Source organism: Myotis yumanensis, unplaced genomic scaffold, assembly GCF_028538775.1.
Source record: "Myotis yumanensis isolate MYYU_CA2020_CCGP unplaced genomic scaffold, mMyoYum1.0.hap1 SCAF_2, whole genome shotgun sequence".
NCBI classification, from domain to species: domain Eukaryota; kingdom Metazoa; phylum Chordata; class Mammalia; order Chiroptera; family Vespertilionidae; genus Myotis; species Myotis yumanensis.
In genome coordinates, this window is record NW_027223753.1 from 36956222 (window position 1) to 36977887 (window position 21666).

General features: G+C 39.4%; 1 protein-coding gene across 1 annotated transcript in view; it reads left to right on the plus strand.

Annotated features, from left to right (window-relative positions):
- The window catches only part of SCP2 (sterol carrier protein 2), a 104927-nt gene extending 84957 nt beyond the window's left edge, over nucleotides 1–19970 (plus strand). The window contains exons 14-16 of the mRNA XM_070405149.1: nucleotides 9088–9217; nucleotides 16041–16120; nucleotides 18985–19970. Of these exons, the coding sequence (XP_070261250.1) occupies nucleotides 9088–9217; nucleotides 16041–16120; nucleotides 18985–19080 (306 nt within the window). The 3' untranslated portion in view covers nucleotides 19081–19970. The remainder of the gene's footprint in view (nucleotides 1–9087; nucleotides 9218–16040; nucleotides 16121–18984) is intronic.
- The last annotated feature ends 1696 nt before the right edge of the window (nucleotides 19971–21666 follow it).

Genomic DNA, 21666 nt, shown 5'->3' on the forward strand with positions numbered 1-21666 from the left:
TAAAAATATTTTACATAGAACCATTCAATAGAATATTTAGAGTGAACCTTTAAAGCTATCTAATACCAAAACTCTCAAAAAGAAATCTTTTATGCTTGAATTTTTCAAAGTAGTTTTAAATTTTTTTTTTCTTGTAAAAATGATGCTGATTTTTAAAGCAAAATAAAAATTTTAATTTTAGTTTACTAAAATTTTAACAATGGTTGGCATTCTTTCAGACATCTCTTTATGTATATGAACATACAGTTTCATATAACTAGGATCATACAATACATGTTGAGTTTTTAAAACTATACTACATATGCAGATCTATTTTTATGTACAATAATTAGTTCTTGATAATAATCATACTAAGGTAATCTAACTGTAACTCTATCTCCAAAAAGAGAGTTACTTTCTTCAGGCAAAATAAGATATTTACTTAATTGTTTCAAACCTAAAGGCACTTGGGATTTTATTATTGACTAGTGGCCCAGTGCACGGATTCGTGCACATTGATAGGAAATTAATTAGAAGAAATATTTTAATACTAGAGACCCAGTGCAATCACCAGTGGGGTCCCTTGGCCTGGCCTGCAGGGATTGGACTGAAACTGGCTCTCCGACATCCCCCAAGGGGTCCTGGATTGAAAGAGAGTCCAGGCCATGCTGAGGGACCCCACTGGTGCATGATCGGGGCCGGGACGGACCGTGGGAGGGCTCCAGGGTGTGTCCGGCCCATCTTGCCCAGTCCCGATCAGCCGGACCCCAGCAGCAAGCTAACCTACCAGTCAGAACGTCTTCCCCCTGGTGGTCAGTGCACGTCATAGTGAGTGGTCGAATGGTTGGACACTTAGCATATTAGGTTTTTATTACATAGGATCTCTATAACAGAAGTGTCAAGCAAATTCACGATCAACAATGACAGATTGAAACACACGTGTGCAGTTGGCACCAGTGAGAGCTTTATATGTGTCATGTATGCTCCAGTCAACATTTATTTTTAAATTGCCAGTGCACGTCATGTGTACCAGTCAGTCAGATGGACATACGGTCAGTTACTTAGCCTTTCATATATATAGATTTCAATTTTGAGACCAGTAAGACACAGTTACACCCAGAGTTGCACAATTCCAACTGCATATCTACTAAGCTGATCAAAGTGGCTGAAATAAAATGATTCAAAACATTTGAGCTATGTATTTCACTCGTGTTAAATCCACAGTGTGAATGACAAACATTTTGCTTATCTCATAACTCTCTTATTATAGGACAGAGGACTTCTTAGCATTTAAAGTGATTGCATTGTGTATGTATGTGTGAGGGGGAGAAACAGCTAATGTTTCGTCAGCTGATGTTTGTCTTGACAAAGCACCCTGCATTTCTAGGATTTCCATAATGCTCAGTAACCTTTCTGAGGATGAGAGGGCCAGTGCTGGCAGTTCTGGGCAGGCAGGCAATGGTCCACTTGTCCCACCACCATCTTGTGGGAATACACCTGCGTGAGACTACCTTTTATTTTATAGCCTGCTTTTTCCTCTTGACAGTATGTTTTATGCCATAAACATAAATCCTTACCATCAGTTTTTTTATTTTATTTTTTCCAACACCATTTATCCCTTCTTCTACCTTCAACTATGCTCCTCCCTTTCACCCCCACAGTCACCACACTGTTGTCCATGTCCAGACTCAATATCTCCATCCTCTCCCCTCAAAAACTCTCCCACCAGAGCTGCTTGCCTGCTCTCTATGAGTCTATCTCTGTTTTGTTTATTAGTCCAGTTTGTTCATTAAATTCCACATGTGAGTGAAATCATATAGTTCTTGTCTTTCTCTGACTTGCCATCAGTTTTAATGACTACATAGTACATGTTTGAATGTATGTACCATAATCTGTTTAACTAGTCTCCAGGATGAATGCCAGGTTGTATTTAAATTTTGTAAGTAAAACATTGGTTTAATAAATTCCCTTTTGGGCTCATTTTTAAGTACTTAATGCAATGATTACCTTAGCATAAATAATTAAAGGGGGAAATTGCAGGTAGTTGGATATGTGTGTTTTGCATTTTGATACATATTGCCAAATTATACACCAAAAAGGGTACTAATTTACAAGTTTAATAATAATTCATGAGAGTGACTTTTTCTTTCTTCAGATCTTCCCCAGTACTAAGTTGGCTGGTTTAAAAAAAAAAAAAAAAATCTTTGCTAATTTAGTGGGAAAAAAATCTCATTTTTAAAAATTTCTTTCAAATGTCCAATAAAATCTAATTGGGCTATAAGGGCTCAGCTTGAAAAATTTTTTTTCATGCCACCAACAGAGTAACCTGTAGTATAGTTGCTCCTGCCGAGTTGCCTTTTTTTTTTTTACTTTATTCTGTTTAAAAATATCAAATAGCCCTGACCGGTTTGGCTCAGTGGATAGAGTGTCGGCCTGCAGACTGAAAGGTCCCAGGTTCGATTCCGGTCAAGGGCATGTGCCTTTGTTGCGGGCACATCCCCAGTAGGAGGTGTGCAGGAGGCAGCTGATCGATGTTTCTCTCTCATCGATGTTTCTAACTCTCTATCCCTCTCCCTTCCTCTGTAAAAAAATCAATAAAATATATTTTAAAAAAAATATCAAATAAAAATAATTAGTTTAGAGAGTATCTGGTATGGCTAGATGTCAATCATTGCATACTTCATTATTGGGATTAACAAAGCAGGGCTGTTTTTATTTCACAGTCCTCTTTTAGCTTTGCAAATGTATGCTTCTTGCTCCCATTTTAATTCTTTTCTCTTCCTTCCATAACTTCACTTGCATGGACCTTGTCCCCTTGTTTCTTTTTTCCTTCCCACGATTGTCAGTTTCCTAAATGTTTGCAAGACCAGAAAGTGAAAGAAAGTCTTGGAATCTTTTGTCAATTCATGCATTTTCTTCCTTAGCAAAGGAAACCCGGCAAGATATTTTATTTCCACTTTTGTCTTTGTTAGCAATACCCCATTGCCCTTCTGTGAATTCTCTTAATTTTTTTGTTCTGATTATGTTTTCGACAGGACCTACTCCTTGACCTTTTACCTACTCAGAAAGAAGTACTTTTCTTTACAAGGAGGCACTTAGAACTTAGTATTAATGATCTCCGGTTTTGCAACAAATGTGTATTTGCTTTCCCCTTTTAACTCTCTCCCTCCCTCTTCAGTTGAAATGTTTTATTGACCAAAGGATGTAAGACGATCAGATGGTTCTGAAAATTAATCTACATCTGTGTTAAGGAGGTGGGAGGAATTTCTCTCCAGGTGTATAGGTAGAATTTCTAAATGTTGGCTGCTGTTATTTATCCTGCTCTGACTTGTTGGTGTCTGTCATCGCTCTCTCTATTCTGGAGACATTGTGCAAGCAGATGGCATGGTTGCACCTACACGTAGCCATTTAGGAGACGCTGGCCCCAAAGAAAGCTTGATGCTTGGATGGCCCAACACACCAGCATTATTAAGCCACTCTTCTAAGTTGTCTCCACAGAACCATGAGGGATAAAATATTTCAAGGAACGTGGAGAAGACTTTGGACTTTCTTTTAATTCATTTATGGTGACAAACTGCTTTCATAGTCTAAAGTTTGGAAATATTGATGTAGTCTATTTTGCAGTATGGTATAGTCAGATGGAAAGAGCATTGAATTTGGTGTTAAACCAACCTAGGATTGAGTTCTGGTTGTTCTAGCCTGACCCCGAGGGAACAGAGAGTTTAGTGGGAAGAGAAACATGGAAAAATTTTCTAGGAAAAAATTACTGCTTTAGCCAGAAACCTGGTGTATATGCAAAGGGCTATCAAAGTATCCAGCAGAGACAGGAAACCTTCCCAGAATAGTGAGCATGTGAGCTGAGACTTGAATTGGTGAGACTGGGGTAGGAATGGAGAACAGGAGGAGGTGAGTGACCCAGGAAAGGGCATGGGCAACGGCCTGGGGATACCTGTGTTCCTGGAATTTAAAATGATCAGTATTCTTAGAACAAAGCCTGAGGGACATTAAAAAGTGTCTGAAAATAACAAATATCCTTCACATCATGAAGAATCTTGAATAATATGTAGTAAAGTCACACTTCATCCTATAGTCTGTGGGGACCCATTTAAGAAACCCAAACCTGAAAGTGTTAGGTGGGTTATGGAAGGATTAGATGGATTATGTTAGATGAATTACTTGGCGGCTGGATAGGGAATAGTCTGAAGGATTTTTAATCTTTATGAGCCTCAATTCTTCTTTTCTGCTCAATGAGCTAATATTAATACCTGTGCAGCTACTTACAGGGTTTTATGAAGATTAAAGAAAAAGGTATATAAAAGCATTTAAAAACTTTATAGCCCTCCAAAGATTATTATTGTTGCTAATGTTTTTTCCTAAAGTTACCTTAAAATAATTTGCGTGAGACCTTATAAGGGAGGCCAAAATAAGAGAATTTCTCTTTCACTTAAAAAAATCTGACAGTCGTTTGAGTTTCTTGACATAAGGGAAGTATTGGTAGTTGATTTTAGGACATCACATGTAAGAAATGCCTCCATGACTGTTGAGATAAGTAGGCCTAGACTAAATATTTTTAGAATAGCTTCTTTGGAGTCCTAAGAACTATGGTTGATTCTAGATAGGTTCAAGTGTGTTATCTATGTAGAAGAAAAAGATTGACACACCCACTAGGATAGCTAAAATAAAAAAAGACAGTTAAAAATGTTGAGGATGTGGAGGAATGGAAACCTTCATCCATTGCCAGTAGCTTGTAACATGATGCAGCCACTTTAGAAAGAGTGTGGTAGCTCCTAAAGAAGTTAGACATCTTCTTATGAGCCAGCAGTTTCACTTCTAAATATATACCTAAGAGAAATTAGAGCCTATGTCCATACAAAAACTTTTATACTACTTCTCCTTTTTAGCTAGTATTGTTGATAATAATAGCTGCACAGGAGAAAGAACAATCAGCTGATGAATCACTAAACAAAATGTGCTGCATCCATACAATGGAATATTACTGAGCCACGGGAAAGAAGGAATTACTGTTGCATGTTTCAACCGAATAGACCTTAGAAACATTATGCGTAGTGAAAGAAGCCAGTCACAAAAGACCATCTATTGCATGGTTCCATTTATGTGGAAAGTCCAGAATGAGCAAATCCACAGAGACAGAAGTAGATAGTGGTTGCCAGGGACTAGCAGGAGGGAAGAATCAGTGTGGAGGGGTGATGCTAATGGGTATGGGTTTCTTTTTGAGGTGATGAGAACATTCTAAAGTTAGAGAGTGGTGTTGGTTGTACAACTCTGAATATATTAAAATACCACTAAATTGTACTTTAACCCCTAGAGTGCCAGGGAGCGCAATTATGCTCCTCCTGTCTTTGGCCAAAAGTGCTGGAAGTGCTATCAAAGCTTCGAAATGGCGTCCAGTTCTAAGTCTGCTTTTTTTTTTTTTTTAATTTTATTGATATTTTACAGAGAGGAAGGGTGAGGGATAGAGAGCTAGAAACATCGATGAGAGAGAAACATCAATCAGCTGCCTCCTGCACACTCCCCACTGGGTATGTGCCCGCAACCAAGGTACATGCCCTTGACCGGAATCGAACCTGGGAACCTTGAGTCCGCAGGCCAATGCTCTATCCACTAAGCCAAACTGGTCAGGGCTCTAAGTCTGCTTTTATTAGTGATGATGATATTGCTAAATATGTCAATGTAGTAAAGGTTTCCTTAAGTTTTTTGAATATGTAACTTCATTTACTTGAGATTCATAATTTTTTTCCTAAACTGCTGTACAATGCCTTGGCAATTTCAGCATAGTTCTTGGGATATTGGTTGGCACTCACAGGGTTAAAAGGGCAAATGTTATGGTATGTAAATGATATCTCGATAAAGCTGTTATAAAACAAAACACAACAAGAAGGAATAACTTAGATCAGGCTCTGCATCTGCATACATAGAAATAGAGGTTAGCATCTGATGTTAGCTTATGTAAATTCCTCAGGGATAATGATTATTTGAGTACTTCAGGCATTTATCATAGTGCCTGAACATAGAAAACACTTAAATCTTTGTTAAAAGAATGAAACAATACCAAAAGGAAGAATCTTAGAAATAAATTATCATAGGGATATAAGGATAAAATAAAAAAGGTGAGAAATAAAAACTATTAGAAATGATAAAACTAAAAAAGTAGCCAGTTCCAAAATAAATAAAGATTAATATATTTTCTATACATTTGTAGTAACCAAGTCATAAAATATAATGGGAAATATATTATTAATAAGAGCAATATGAAATATTTAAGAATCTACCTGGCAAGAAATGTACAAAAACCAATGTAAGGAAGAAAGAGGCAAAATATTGCCAAGGGGCATCAAAGAACATTTGAAGATATACCATATTCATGGATGGAAGAACTTAATATTGTAAAAATGCTACTTCTCCCCTAAACAGATCTGTATATTTTATGTAATCCCATCTAAATTTTACAGTGTTATCAGGGCGGGAGTGGGGGTGGGGTAGAATTAACTAAATGATTAAAATGTATATCTAAGAAGAGGAAAAAGTCCAAAACAAATGCAAGAATAGCCAAGAATATTTGGAAGAGAGTAATTGTGATGGGGATTTACTATACTAAAGAGTAAAGTATATTATAAAGTCATAATAGTGGCAGAGAAATAGCAGACAGATCATAGAGGAAAATAACAAAAAGAAAATGCTAACATTTATTGAGCAACTACTCTGTGCTTTATAGGTATTTACAAAATTTAAATTTCGTACAACTCTGAGTTGTATAACACCACTGTAATTATCTTCATTTCACATCTAAATTGAGACTCAGAGAGGTTTAGTAACTTGCTCAGGGGAGTGTAAGTATGCGGTAGAGCAGGAATTTAAACCTATGCTGAATCCAGATGCAGTGTTTTTTTTTTTTTTTTTTAAATGTATATGAAAATAATATGTAAATTTATTAATAAATAAACAGTAACAAAAGGATATAACAACAGAGGCATGATATAAAAACGACAAAAACATGATATGAAAACAACAGTGATGCAAACAATGACTGATAAAGTGATTAAACTTATTCTAATATCTCCCTGTACACCACATTAAGAGTGAAAACACTTTCAGAGTGCTTGACTAATTTAATTTCCCTTGTGATGAAGTACTTAGAACTTTAACTGTAACATCACATGCTCTTCAAACTCGAGAGAAAGCAACATATAACTGACCATGTGCAAAAACGGGTTCATTAGGAACATGCTTACTCTGTCTAGAGTTTGTCCTTGTGATTTATTAATAGTCATCACAAATGCTGGCATCACGGGAAACCGTCGTTGAATCAATTTAAATAGGAGGCCAGTGTCTGATGGGGACAAATTTGCTGGGGTCCAACCCCAGCAGGTCCAGGGGTCCCCAAAGATGTGGACGGAGTCGGCGAAGAAGGAATGACACGGAGACAGCGTTCAGTTGATCAGCAGCCTAGCCAGGATCTCTAGCCAGGAACTCCAGCCAAGTTCTGGTCAGGATCTCCAGCCAAGTTCTGGAGCCATGTTCTCTTGCTAGGTTCTCCAGCCAGGGTTTCCAGATTCTCCAGCCAGGTTCGGTCGCCAGGTTCTCCAGCCAGGTTCTATCCAGGTTCTCCTGCCATGTTCTGTCACCAGGTTCTAGTCAGGTTCTCTTGCCATGTTCTATCCAGGTTCTCCAGCCAGGTTCTCCAGCCAGGTTCTGTCCAGGTTCTCCTGCCATGTTCTGTCTAGGTTCTCCAGCCAAGATCTGTAGCCAGGTTCTGTCCAGGATCTTTTGCCATGTTCTCTCGCTAGGTTCTGTCTCTAGGTTCTCAGATGCAGTGTTCTTAAGTAGCAAAGATTATTTCAAGCAACTTAATCTTATACAAATGAGGCCATGTAAAATGATTTAGGTCAAAAAATGTTACAGCATTGTTATAAGAGCCAGAAGTTAGAACTAATCCAAATATCAAGCAATAGAGTATCGGTTAAATATAATACACTTCTACAATTAAATACTATATGTGGTATTTAAAGTTATGTAGAAGAATATTTAATGATACAGTAATGAGGATAATGGTATTAAATAGCAAAGTGGATTATAAAACAATATATATAATATGATCCCACATGCTAAAATATTTTCTCTGAGTGATGAAATTATGAATTATTTATATTTTCTTTTTTGCTTATTGATATTTTCTAATTTTTCCACAGTAAAATGTGTTTTCTCTCTAAAGAAAAATAATTGTAATAAAATGATTATTTTATTATCTTATGTTTAAGGTGTGTGAGGTTGTTATGCCTTCACCCTGCTAGTTGGCTTAGCTGTTCCTCTGTTTTCCTCTAGTCCCTTGTGTTTCCCTTTATCCCAGTATATTGTCATATTCGTCATAGTGTATGATCACTTATCCCTCTGACTCCTACTTCTATATTCTTGGTGCCCAGAATAATGTCTGGTGCCAATCATTGTTTCAATCAGTAAATATTGCAGTATGGGAAGACGTGGGAATGAAGGGGAGAGGGAGGGGGATTGGAACCAAACTTCAGAGAGATGTATCTGAGATTATTTTTTCAGCTTTATTCTTCATGATCCAAAAGTAAGTTGTAGATGGTACATTATTTGCATAATTTTTTATACCAATCCAGAAAATGGGTTGACCAAAAAAAAAAAAAAAAGACTGATCTCAGAACCATGTATCTTTAATTGTGGGAAACAAACAAACAAACATGTATGTAAAAGAATTTAACTGAAAAAAGAAAAAAAGAGGGAGTGGGGATTCATACATTAATGGAGATGCCAGAGTGAATCTTTCCGAAGTTATTGAGACAATGAAGGCTGTTTCAGTAGAGAATGCTGTCCTGCCTCCCCCACCCTCCTTTTCCTTTCACCAGTTGTATCCAGAAAGCCATTTTTAGTGAAAGGCTTGGCAGATGCGGGAGTTGTTGCCTGGTTGCTTTTCAGACTTTTCTGGGTAAAAGATCTTCAGGGAGCTTGGGGACTGCCCCTGCTGGCCCAGCTGCTCACGTCATGTATCTATTTAAACATTTAATTTGGCTGGGGGAAAAGCCAGAGAAATGAGCTTAATATAACTCCTAGTGTTATTCTTCTTTCCAGGAAGGGGAACAGTTTGTGAAGAAAATCGGCGGAATTTTTGCCTTCAAGGTGAAGGATGGCCCTGGGGGTAAAGAAGCCACCTGGGTGGTGGATGTGAAGAATGGCAAGGGATCAGTGCTTCCCAACTCAGGTCAGTGCAGTCATGGCTTCATTTACGGGAACACGTCAGTTCACAAAGGAAAATGGAAGTCTGCTTTGGTGTTCCCAAAAAAAGGGCGGCGTTAGGACCTTGTTAAACTAGTGAATCCGTGGGAATCGGAATAGGTCACAGATGCCTCCTTCCAAAGATTGGAAAACTCTATCGCAGAGTCGCCAATCTTTGGCTTTGAAATTAGACAAACCTGGGTTCTGGTCCTGGCCTTGCCACTCACAGATTTTGACTTTGAATAAATTATTTGACTTCTGTGAGCCTCATTTTTCTGATCTGTACCTGGGAATAATAAGTGGTACCTGTTTCACAGGTTTGCTGGAAGGATTAAGGGAACATCTCTTAAGTAATCTGTAAAGTACATGGTCCAGTGTATGGCTCCATGGCTTGAAAAACCTGTCTATACTCACTATCTCCACTCCCTCTCATCCCAGTCTGTCTTTCTTTCTTTCTTTTTTTTTTTTTTTTTTTACTGTCAACCACTTATTTCATAACTTTCCATTTCTTTCATCCCAGTCTTTCTTGAACCCACTCTAGTCAACTTTTGACTTCATCACTATCCCACAGTTATTCTTGTCAAGGTGACTGGTGACCACCATGTTGCTAGATTCCCAGCCCTCATGATATCCTTCTTCTTCCAGGCTCTCCTCTTACCTACTGTCTACTCCTTCTTAGCCTCTTCCTGTTTTCCCCTCATCTCCAAATTTCTAAACATTGGAGTGCTGCAAGGCTCAGTTCTATCTACTGGAAATCTCATTTAGTCTCATTCTTTTAAAACTACCTCTCCACTGGTGACTCCCAGTTATCATCAGCATGGACTCAACCACTGAACTTCAAGGTGTATATCCAGTTGCTTAATTGACAAGTTTACTTTGGATATTTAATAGGTATCCCAAAACCAACATGTAGAAGAATGAACTCCTGATCTTTCTCCCACTCCCTTTTAATTATGTACTCCTCCGCTGTCTTCCCCATCTCGACAAATTATTGCTCCGTCTTACCAGTTCCTCAGTCCAAAAACCTTGAGGCCATCACTGGCTCCTCTTTTTCTCAGACTCCGCAGTCTACTCCATCAGCACATTCTGTCCTCCTCTACCACTACCACCTTGGTCCAAGCTTCCATCACTTTTTTGCCTGGTTTCCCTGTTTCTAATCTTTCCCCTGCAGATTTCTTCTCCACACACCAGCTTCAATGATCCTTTAAAAACTTAAGTCAGATTGTGACCCTCCTCTGCTCAAAATGGTACAATGGCACCACCTGACCTGTCCCCAGCTTTCTCTCTCTGATTACACTCACCCTCACTTTGCTCCAGTCACATCGGCCTCCTTGCTGTTGCTTGAAAATGGGGTCCCACTCAGGGGCTTTCTACTTTGTCCCCTCTGCCTGGAATTGTCTTCTCTCAGATGCCCTCATGGCATGTTCCCTCAATTCCTTTGGATCTTTATCCAAATGTCACCTTCTCAGGAAGCCTTTCCCTAACCACACTTTTAAAATCACACCCCAGCCCTGACCGGTTTGGCTCAGTGGATAGTGTGTCAGCCTGCAGACTGAAGGGTCCCAGGTTTGATTCTAGTCAAGGGCATGTACCTTGGTTGCGGGCATATCCCCAGTAGGGAGTGTGCAGGAGGTAGCTGATCGATGTTTCTCTCTCATCGATGTTTCTCTCTCATCGATGTTTCTAGCTCTCTATCCCTCTCTCTTCCTCTCTGTAAAAAATCAAAAGTATATTTAAAAAAATCACACCCCTATTACCATTCTTTATTTTTCTTTGTGGTACTTGTCACCATCTGATATACCATATAATATTTTACTTACTATTATTGACTTGCTTACTGCTCATCCCCCTCCCTGCCCCCCCCCTTTGAATTGCCTAGAATAGTACCTGACACAGGGTAGACCCTCAGTAAAATAAATAATTTAAAAATGGACAGCAGAATGAATGAATGGTGCTTAGTAAGCATTCAGTAAGTGGTAGCTGTGTTGTATGTTAGGTTTCTCTTGTTGGAGAGAGCCATCATAAGAAGTATGATGGATGAGAACCAGCTTTTCGGAGGGTTTAAAATATCATGCTTTGAACTTTGAAAGTGATTTGACGTATAATCAAGCCATTGGGAATCTGAAAAAAGCTTTTTTAAAATAGAGAAGTGAAAGTCAGAGCTGTGTTTTAGAGGATCGAGCTAGTGCAGTAGACTAGATGAATTGGGAAGAGAGAAATCAGAGGAGAGAGAGCAACTAGGAGGATGCATGTTGCCACTGTCTGTGAGCAGAAAGGGTCGCCTGAGTGTGGGCAGTGAGAAAAGCGGATGCTGTTACAGGGCCACTGCCAAGGATATTGGGTGAAGTTGGGACCTAGAAGCTGTGTAGGAGAAGGAGGTCTATCAAAGATGGTAGAGTTCATTACTGATACATTCTTGAGGGTGCTCCTGGAAGACAGGCTGACCTCAGGAGCACAGGTGGAAGGAAGGTTAGCCTTAGCAAGGAGGGATGGGTCCTCCTTTCTCTGAGAGGGTAGATAAGTATTCAGGGGCATTTTGAAATAGATAGGAGGTGGGCAGAACTTCTGGAATAGAGTTTAGAGCTTGGTGACAGGAGAAAATGTTAAGAGCAATGCTACATGCACTGTTAAATAAGGAGTCAACTAAAGATTAATTGAAGGAAAAGCTGAGCAGTAGGAAGGCCATCCATCTGGTGTGGAAAGGATGGCATTGTTGTGAAAGGTTCCTGGATTAGATGTGTAGTCTTTTTTCTCAAAATGAGTGGATAGAAAATGGCTATATGTTTAACTTCTGTGAGCTGCTTCATCTAGATTCTACCTTTTAGAAATAAAAAGAACTTTTGGGAAATAGTGCCTTTCTTTTTTTTAATGACTGAAGAGTTATAGATACTATAGGATTATATTCTGATATGCCCAGGCAGATGTTAAGGTGATTTCATTTTTTTCTGTTTTGTTATTGGTGTTTGTCAGGAGAGATAATATGTTTATGGAAAGCTATTGCATAATTTCAGAAAAACCTTGTTCCTTGCATAAGTACTCTGGCAATGAGCTCTCCCTTCATTAGGTGCCCCATCCCAGACCCGGAGGGATTTTACCCTGGAGCAAGGTAATTTCTGCTGAAACTGACACATGTTGGCAGCTAGGAGTGGTGCTGAAACATGGACTTACTCAGTAAAAGCCACCACTGGAAATTGCCAGCTCCTTTTACATCAGCCAACAAGTGCCCGTTTGTTAGAGATCAGCTACATTAGAGCATTAATAACCTGTCCTAGTTTGAACTGGCATCTTAGAGAATTGCTAGTACGTTTGGCATGCACATAGTGTTGAGGGATTAACTTACTGTTAACAAAGAATTACTTAAATGTGTTTCATTTGCTTATTTTCTAAGAGTTTGGTAATGATTATACTTTAGACTTTGTGCATTTTCCATAATTTTTTTTTCCTGCCTATGTGCCCATGAATTCTGCTCCTCTTCTTTGAAGCAACTCACATAGCATATCTTCAGGAAACCAACTTTGATTAATCTGACATGACACAGTATTCTTTCATTCCTTTATTCTGCCCTGTGAGCACTTACTTGAGTTGTCAGTTCTGCCCTTTTGTGGGGAACATGATATAGAAAGCCTCAGCATCTCCCTTCCCCACGGGATAGTAGACAGAGCTTAGCCTTTAGAGACACCCACGCCTGGGTTCAAACCGTGGCTCTGTCACTTATTAGGTTTCTATCTTCCCTGAGTCCAATCGCCTCATCTAGGAAATGGTGAGAATAATTTCTACTTTTGGAACTGTTGTGAGGATTAAATGAGACAGGGTACATAAAGCACGATAGCTTAGTAAGTGCTCAGTAAATCATTGCTTCCTTCCCAACCCAGATATTAAACATTAATTTTGATTGAACACATTAGACTTCTCTAAGACTCTGTGGGGAACTAGAACGCATGGGATCCATCAGATGCTGATGATTTGGTGAAGTTCCCAATCAAAACTGAGCTGTTGAATAGATTTGTATCCTTATAACAAGAGGGAGCATAAAGCCTAAGAGATGGGAATATGGGCTTCAGCTGCAGGAATATGCTTTCTCACCTGGCCCAGCTGCTTATAACTTGAGCAAGTTATTTGACCTCTCTGACCCTCATAGAGTTGTAATGATCAACTGAGTTATGTACGTGAAATGCTTGGCATAGCAAGAGCTCAATAAATGCTGATGTTGCATCAGCAGCAATAGCAGCCGCAGCAGACTTCACTGCTTAAAGCCACCTTTCACTGACTCAGAGTCCTTTCTTAGAACATTAGGATCAAGTCCAACTATAAAAGTCCAACTATCTCAGTTTGCTAGCTTTTTTTCTCCCTTCTCTTTGATGTTATATAGCTACAAGAGAATTGGATTTTCAAGATTGTCAATTCTTTCATTTTCAAGGCTTCATACCTTTTTCCAGTAATAAGGGAAACCTTTGTAGAGGCAGAGATGGAATGGCTATTGAATCTCATTCTTGTTAGGGGCCATCTCTGAGTTGTAAGATATATAATAAAAACTTTTATTTCAATCTTGTTTTAGTTATTTAATAATACAGGCATGGTATAATTTAACAGTTTATCCCTGTCTTCATCTGTTCGGGCTGCTATAACAAACATACCCACAGACTGGGTGGCTTATGAACAACAGAAATTTATTTCTCACAGTTCTGGAGGTTGGAAGTATAAGATCAAGGTGCCTAGTCATGTTTGGTGAGGGCCATCTTCCTGGTTCATAGCCAGTGCCCTCTGGCTGTGAGCTCACATGGTGAAAGGGGCTTGGGGTCTCTTTTATAAGGTACTAATCCCATCCATTAGGGCTCCACCCTCATAACCCCAAAGTCCCTGCCTGCTAATAGCAGTGGGCATTAGGATTCCTACCATATGAGTTTCGGAGGTGGGGACCGGGGAGGCACAAACACAGTGGTTCTCAACCTTCTGGCCCTTTAAATACAGTTCTTCATGTTGTGACCCAATCATAAAATTATTTTCGTTGCTACTGTTATGAATCGTAATGTAAATATCTGATAATGCAGGATGGTCTTAGACGACCCCTGTGAAAGGGTCGTTCGACTGCCAAAGGGGTCGCGACCCACAGGTTGAGAACCGCTGGTTTAGAACATAGCAGCCCCTATCTCTGTTATTGAGGCATAGATGATCTGATTCGTTTTGGGCCATAATTTGATAGTAATTTGAATTGTAAATTATTTATACAACAAGAAATTTATTGATTGCCTTTTATGTATTAAGTACTCTTCAAGGGCCTAGAATTGTAGCAGTGAACAAACTGACAAGGGCTCTGCCCCCACGAAGTTTCATTCTAGTGGACAAGTATAGACAGAAAACATATATAAAAATACATAAGGTAGTTTTAGATAAGTGCAATGAAGAAAAATAAAACAGAATTGTGAGACAGAAAGTGACTTGGGTTCTAGGAGAGGCCAACTTTAACTTGAGGAGGAGTACTATTGTTATATTTATTGCCTAAAATACTGCCGATAAGTTTGATTTCTTGGGGAATTTCTCCTTTTGTACCTGAAACCTCTTATTTGTCTACAGTCGACCTGGCTGATTTAACAAATGAGATATTAGAGTCTTTTGTTGTACAGCTTTTTTTTCATGAAACTTTGATGATATTAAAATTAATATTTTAAAACTTTGTATAAGTAATATTTACTCAGTGTAAAAAAAAATCAGAAAAGATAGAGAAAATGAAAAAAATTACTCTCCTGTAATTCCATCATCTACTTTGGGGGTTGAAAAGCTGTGGCCTATGGGCCAAGTCCAACCTGAAGTGTACAAGTTGATAGATGCAGAATGTTGCCAGCATCCAGAAACTTCCCTCACAGCTCCTTCCATCACAACTCACTCCCAAAAGGAGCCACGATTCCTAATTCTGTCACTGTAGATGGATTTCATTTATTTTGGAAATTCCTAAGGCCCCGAAATGGAAGCATTGCAAAGATACATCAACCATGGAATGAATAAGTAAATTCTGGTGCAGTCACATAGTAAAAATGAACTATTGCTATATGCACAAATAATTTAGAATTCAAAATATTATCAAATTATGGCCCAATATTAATGATTCTTACAATGCTGAGCAAAAGAAGCAAGACCTAAAAGAATAAATATTGTGTGATTCCATTTAAAATATTTTTTACAAATAAAAACTCTTACATGTTTACTAGTTTATAGGAAACTAGGAAAAATCTAAGAGATGGAACAATCAACGATATATTAGCAGAAATCCATTTTCTGCGTTTAGTATTCTTGAGAATGTCAGTACACTAGCCATTAAAAGTCCTCAAAAAAACTCAGAAAAAACTTAGCATATCTGGATGTTTTTAGAATATCTGTTGAACAAATGATTGTTTACACCAGTGGTCGGCAAACTGCGGCTTGTGAGCCACATGCGGCTCTTTGGCCCCTTGAGTGTGGCTCTTCCTAAGCCTTAGGAGTACCCTAATTAAGTTAATAACAATGTACCTACCTATATAGTTTAAGTTTAAAAAATTTGGCTCTCAAAAGAAATTTCAATCGTCGTGCTGTTGGTATTTGGCTCTGTTGACTAATGGGTTTGCGACCACTGGTTTACACTATGCCATCATCTGCGTAGTCAGTTCTCTCTTGTTAAATGTTATGGTTGCTTGTGACTAATGCCACGAAGTGCCCATCTCCCCACACTGCCCTGATCTGGATGTGATTCTGTTGCAGTCAGTGGCCTTTGACTAAAATGTGTACATAAAATTGAACCCTCCCTTTTTCTCTTTCCTTCTCCTAAATACCCGCTTTAGATAAGAAGGCTGACTGCACCATCACAATGGCTGACTCGGACCTGATGGCTTTAATGACGGGTAAAATGAATCCTCAGTCGGTAAGTCGAACGGCACTTACATCCTTCCAGTGGGTGGGTCTTTTAGCCCATTCCACTCTATCTCCTGTTGCAATATCATGAAGTGCAAAGTGGTCACACCCACAAAACTCAGTGTTCACTTAACAAACGACACACGTGTGGAGACTGTGTGCCAGACATGGTCCTGTGTGCTGGAAATGCCCAGACGAATATGAAATATTTCCCACGCTCAGGGCATCCACAGTTTGGTATAAGACAGATCTGCAAAAGAGTAAGTGCAGCCAAATATCGGAGGTGCCATGCCAGGTTTGTGGCCAGGGAGGGTGGGGGAAGGAGCAGCCTTGATGGACTTCCTGGGCTCTCAGAGAAAGGCCCACAGGAAGTGACAAGTGAGCTGAGTCCTCGGGGTTCAGAAGTGAGTGGTGCACACATGGAGAATAGGAGCAATAAAGGGGGGTGGAGGGTGAGGCGTGAACACAGGAGTGACCTTTTACATTTTGTATCTTTGCCTATTCGGTCCTTCCCGTGTCTCTCAAATTAAGCTCAGATATTATCTCCAAAGACCTCCTTCCAAGTTGTGGGGAGCTGTAGCCAGTTCCTCTTCTGTTCCACTTCCTGGGCTGCTAGCTTAGCGCTTGCCACATTGTATGAGGTTTTTGTTCTTTTTTAGAATATATTTTTATTGATTTCAGAGAGGAAGGGAGAGGGAGTGAGAGATAGAAACATCAGTGATGAGAGAGAATCTTTGATCAGTTGCCTCCTGCATGCCCCCTACTGGGGATCGAGCCCGAAACCCGGGCATGCTCCCTTGACCAGAATTGAACCCAGGACCCTTCAGTCTGCAGGCTGACGCTCTGTCCACTGAGCCAAACCAGCTAGGGTTATATGAGTCTTAATGTGCCTCTCTTCCCCATTAGATTGTGCTTATCTTAAAGGAACAAACCTCATCTTATCTTCTTGTCTCCAGAATTTATCATTTTCTATTCTTTAGTTGCTAGTGGTGAATAGAGCACTGTACACAGAGCTTTCCATTAGCCATAGATAATAAAAAGGAAACTCAGATGCTTCTTTCCATTGTAACCTTTCTTTGTTGTTGCCTCAGCCTGATTTGTTTTAGGTCTTCTTCCTGTGGTCCCCTAGTAATTATAGAGATTGGATAAAACAACCAAATCTGACTCCCACTGTATTCCTTTTTAAAATGCTTTTATCTAAGCAACTAAGCATATTTCAGTTAATGCGTTGACAAACGAGAGATGTACATTTGTGACGTTTCAACTGAATAGACACCATTGGCACTGACATTTCCACCCACTGAGCCTACTCCAAAAATCTGGACAGAACAGAGGCCACCAGTATAGGAGCTGGCTGTCACCCTCCTTCCCACCCACTGCTCCTCCTCCCACTGTGCACTCACTCCATGCACTTCCTTGGCAGGGTGGTCAGACTTCACACACCAGCCACCCTGAGCTCACTCACTCTATCTGTTTACCATCCATTTTGGAGAGTGAAGTGTCAGCTTGTTTTTCTTGAGCACCTGTTCGCACCCAAAGGAATTAAAGATAAAAAACCGACAGACCTTCCTACTAATGTGCTAATGGCCTTCCCTCATGCTCCGTAGAGGATTTGACTGGAAACCATTAGCTGCAGTGGAAATTACAGTTTTAGTCTTTGGCTACAGTTGAAACAGAGCAGTGTGCTCTCCAGCAGCAAGCACGTATGAAGAACACCTAGGGCCAGATTAAAGTGATTCTTACGTTTGGATTCTCTGAAGGGCGAAGATTCATGTGTTCTCTATCATAATTAGCAAATAGTCATTTTCTCTTTTAATTTCAAAAAGGGAAGGATGGTGAGTTTCTCTTCCAGGTACCACTGGTTCATATTTTTAAAGGACATATGTTAAATATATTGTGTTCTGAGACACCTGACCTTTAAGTCATCAGACAGAAGGCTGAGTGCCATATAGGAAGGAAATATTTAGTTTGTCCAGACAGAGGAGGCAGGGGAAAGGAATTAGTCACCGTTACTAGAAGGTGTAGAAAAAGCAGGGCTCTTTGCATTCCCCTGGATGAGGCAGAAGAGCGCCTAACTTCTTAATGTACTTGTTAAAAAGCTAAGACTGGGACTTTTTTGCATCTAGCCCTTACTTTAAGAATCCGGTGAAAAGACTGAGATCATAGCAGGGAAATCAGGCTGTGTTCCCAATTTTGCAATTTCTCCCAAGTTTTCCCGGGATTTTGTTACATGATAAATTTAGCAAGCATCATGTGATCTAATCCCAGGCCGTTGTTAAATGGAACAAATTGTGGCTCTGCATTACGGGTTGGTTTGATTCTTTTTATTGAGCCAAAGATTAACACAAGCTCCTCAGTCTCAGCAGGCTGCCGGCCTCCCTCCGTAGGGATAAGTCCTTTATCATGAAGACCGAAGAGGGGGGAAAAAATTGGTGACATTTCATCCATATCGTATTCCAAGAGTTTCTGAGTGTGTTAAGCATGTGCTTTTTCCTCTCAGCAGACTCCTGAAATTTTCAGTTCATATTCCTTACCCACATGTAATTCTTTAGACAAAGCCAATCTAGTGTGAACCCACCTAGCCTGGTGTTTGGAAAAGGCACTGCGAAGGCAGGTAAAAACAGACTCAGTTTCTAAGAGAAGGTATCTGGGAAAGCTGTGCCTTTTGACTGCTCTAAGCAAAGCATGGCTTTTATAGTTCCTTCCTGTTGAAGAATCTGGTTCTAAATCTATTCCGGACGCTGAGTTTCATGTTTTGAAGAAAGTAAAAGAGACCTGATAAATAAGTGATCTCAGGGTTGGCTAGTCTAGAAATATCAGCAATTTCAAAGCAAATAACACTAAGTAATAAGGTTTCTTTCTTCTTACTTACAGGCCTTCTTTCAAGGCAAATTGAAAATCGCTGGCAACATGGGTCTGGCTATGAAGTTACAGAATCTTCAGCTCCAGCCGGGCAAAGCTAAGCTGTGAAGAACTTCCTGTGCCTACCTTTGAAAATCAAGATGAGACTTACAGATATATATCCATGTGTTTCACTGTCAGAACTTAGACTGAAACCAAGCATTGACAAATAGCATGAGATTTGTTTTTAAGTGGGTGTGACCAATCCTGTTTTTCCTAAGCTCTGGGTAAATAGAGCCTGATGGTGTACTACTGCTTTGCTGAATTGCATACAACTGTGCATTACAAAGTTAATATGGTAATTATGGTTTTGGGTAAAATTGAGTTCCAGAATAAAATTAGGAACAGCAAAATCCAAAAACTATGTAAACAAAAGCTCTCATTTTGCTTATGAAGTATATTTGAGGATTATTCTGCTGAAGATTCAATTTAAGTTTTCCTTGGGAGAACTAGGGAAGAAACCAAATACCAGAAGCTGGCCAGAAATTAGTGTTGTGCACTTAATGACCTTAGTCTGTTTTCCATTAATAGTTTTTACAATTCTGTGCTGGGATTAAAACAATTAAAATTTTGGCATTTTGTGCCATCAGAATGGTATTTTCTTCCCAGATCTAAATAAAAGAATATCAGAGCTTGGGGGGGAAATTTTATAGCTGAACACAGGCCTATTTTTAAAATAAAAATATTTTTAAATTAGTTGCCTTCCTGAAAAATCAGTGTTAAATTATTTTAATAAAATTTGCTTTGATATGCACAGTTTAAAAATTATCTCATTAATTTAAGTTTATAAAGTTCAATCCTATTATAATTTGCCTTTTCATATGTTTAGTTGAATAATTACCCACATTTATCTTTCTTCCTAGTTTTTCTAATGCTAATGTTATTTCTTATAACTCAGTAAGATATGGGGTAAAATAATGGAAGAATGTTTAATAGAAAATTAAAATTGCTCTTCCTGATCTCCTTTGTTTTTATTGCGTTTGTCCTTTTTGTTCAGGGTTGTCTAAATGAAGGAGATGAAGAGAAAGAGAAATACTGAGGGATTTCCAATCTGTGTCATCTAGACGCTGCCTCCTGGTTACTTTGACACAATCAGCAGGTCTTCATTAGGGAGCCATGGGTTGTCGGAACGCTGGACCAGGAGCCAGGACTCTTGCTTTTCTCAGGCACATAAGTAACTGCCTGCATGGCCTGTTTGCTCAGATGTTGAAAGAGGGGATTTCAGTAGGTGGTCTGTAAGGTTTCTGATGCTCTGATCATCCTGGGAGTCTATTCAGAGCCCAGAAGCACTTTCTGAGAGTTATTCAGGCTCCACCTTTCTGTTGTTAACATGTTACTTTGCCAGAAGATGGTCAGAGGCAAAAAGCCAATTTAAGTTTTAGATGCTTGTTGGAACCTGTGCTGATCAGGACTGTGGATTGGATCCCCTTAGATCTTTGAGTTTTTCTGTGATCAAGTAGAATAGCATTTGGTGATGGGGAAAGATGGCAAATTAAGCCAATCTAGGCTTATTTCAAGTCCCATAAAGTGCATTTAGAACACAGACCTACTTCCTAATCATAGTAGCTTCTGACTCTGAGATGAAAGACTTCAAGAAAAAAGTTTCCACAAAAATGTCTGATTTATCTGTAGTTTGGATTTACTACATTATTCTGCATTCACTTATCCCCAAATAATAAGTGACACTTGAAATAGGCTCTAGGATGAGCCTGAAAAAACAAAACCAAAAACTGGTTCTTGTAGTAGTAATGTATTTACATAAAAGTGCAACTTATATGTATAATAGAAAATTATTTAGTAATTAAAACTGCTGCTATTACTGGTTTTGCTACTTGAGCAGGTTGAGCCTCAGTTGCCTGGCTTATAAAGATATTAATATTGACGTCCTATGATTATTGGGGACCTAGAGAGATGACATGTGAAGTACCTAAGTTAGTGTTAGGTGCATCATAGTCATTCTTAGTTTCCTCACTGTAAATGTGAATTCCCTTCCTGTCCCCGCCACTACCTCTACCTCTTGCCTCTGACATGTGATATGATGTCTGTAGTGTTTTCGAATGTCCCACTTTTTGAGTCTTTGTTTTACTCATTCATTTATTGAACAAATAGTTATCAAATGCTTACCTTATATAGGGTGCTATGTGGAGGATACAGTGCTAGGCAGTGGAGATAGTGGTGAGTTCCTCCCCTCACAGTACTTACAGTCTTAGTTGGAGAGACAGTCAGTCAAAGAGATGAATAATAATTACAGACTGTGGTGAGCCATGCAGGAAATTGTCAGGGTGCTGGGATGGAGAATCACAGTAAGGGGTCTCCTTTGATAAAGTGGTAAGGGAGACAATATTTAAGCTGAGGTCTAAAGGTTGCGGAGTGAACCATACAAAGAACATTGCATGAAAGGGTAGAAAGAGAAGTCAGATTGGCAGGACATATATTGTTCCAAAATTTGGCGTGTTCCAGAAATTGCAAGGAGGCCCATGTGAGTGGAATATAGTGAATGGGAAGGACAGGCCCAAGATGAGGTTGGATAGGTACGTAGGAGCTGGTTACACTGGAATCTGTTCATATGGTAAGGAGTTTGCATGTCATTCTTAGTGCAGCTGGGAGCTGTTGAAGGTGTGGCTTCATGTGTGTTTATTTCTCACTCATGCTGCA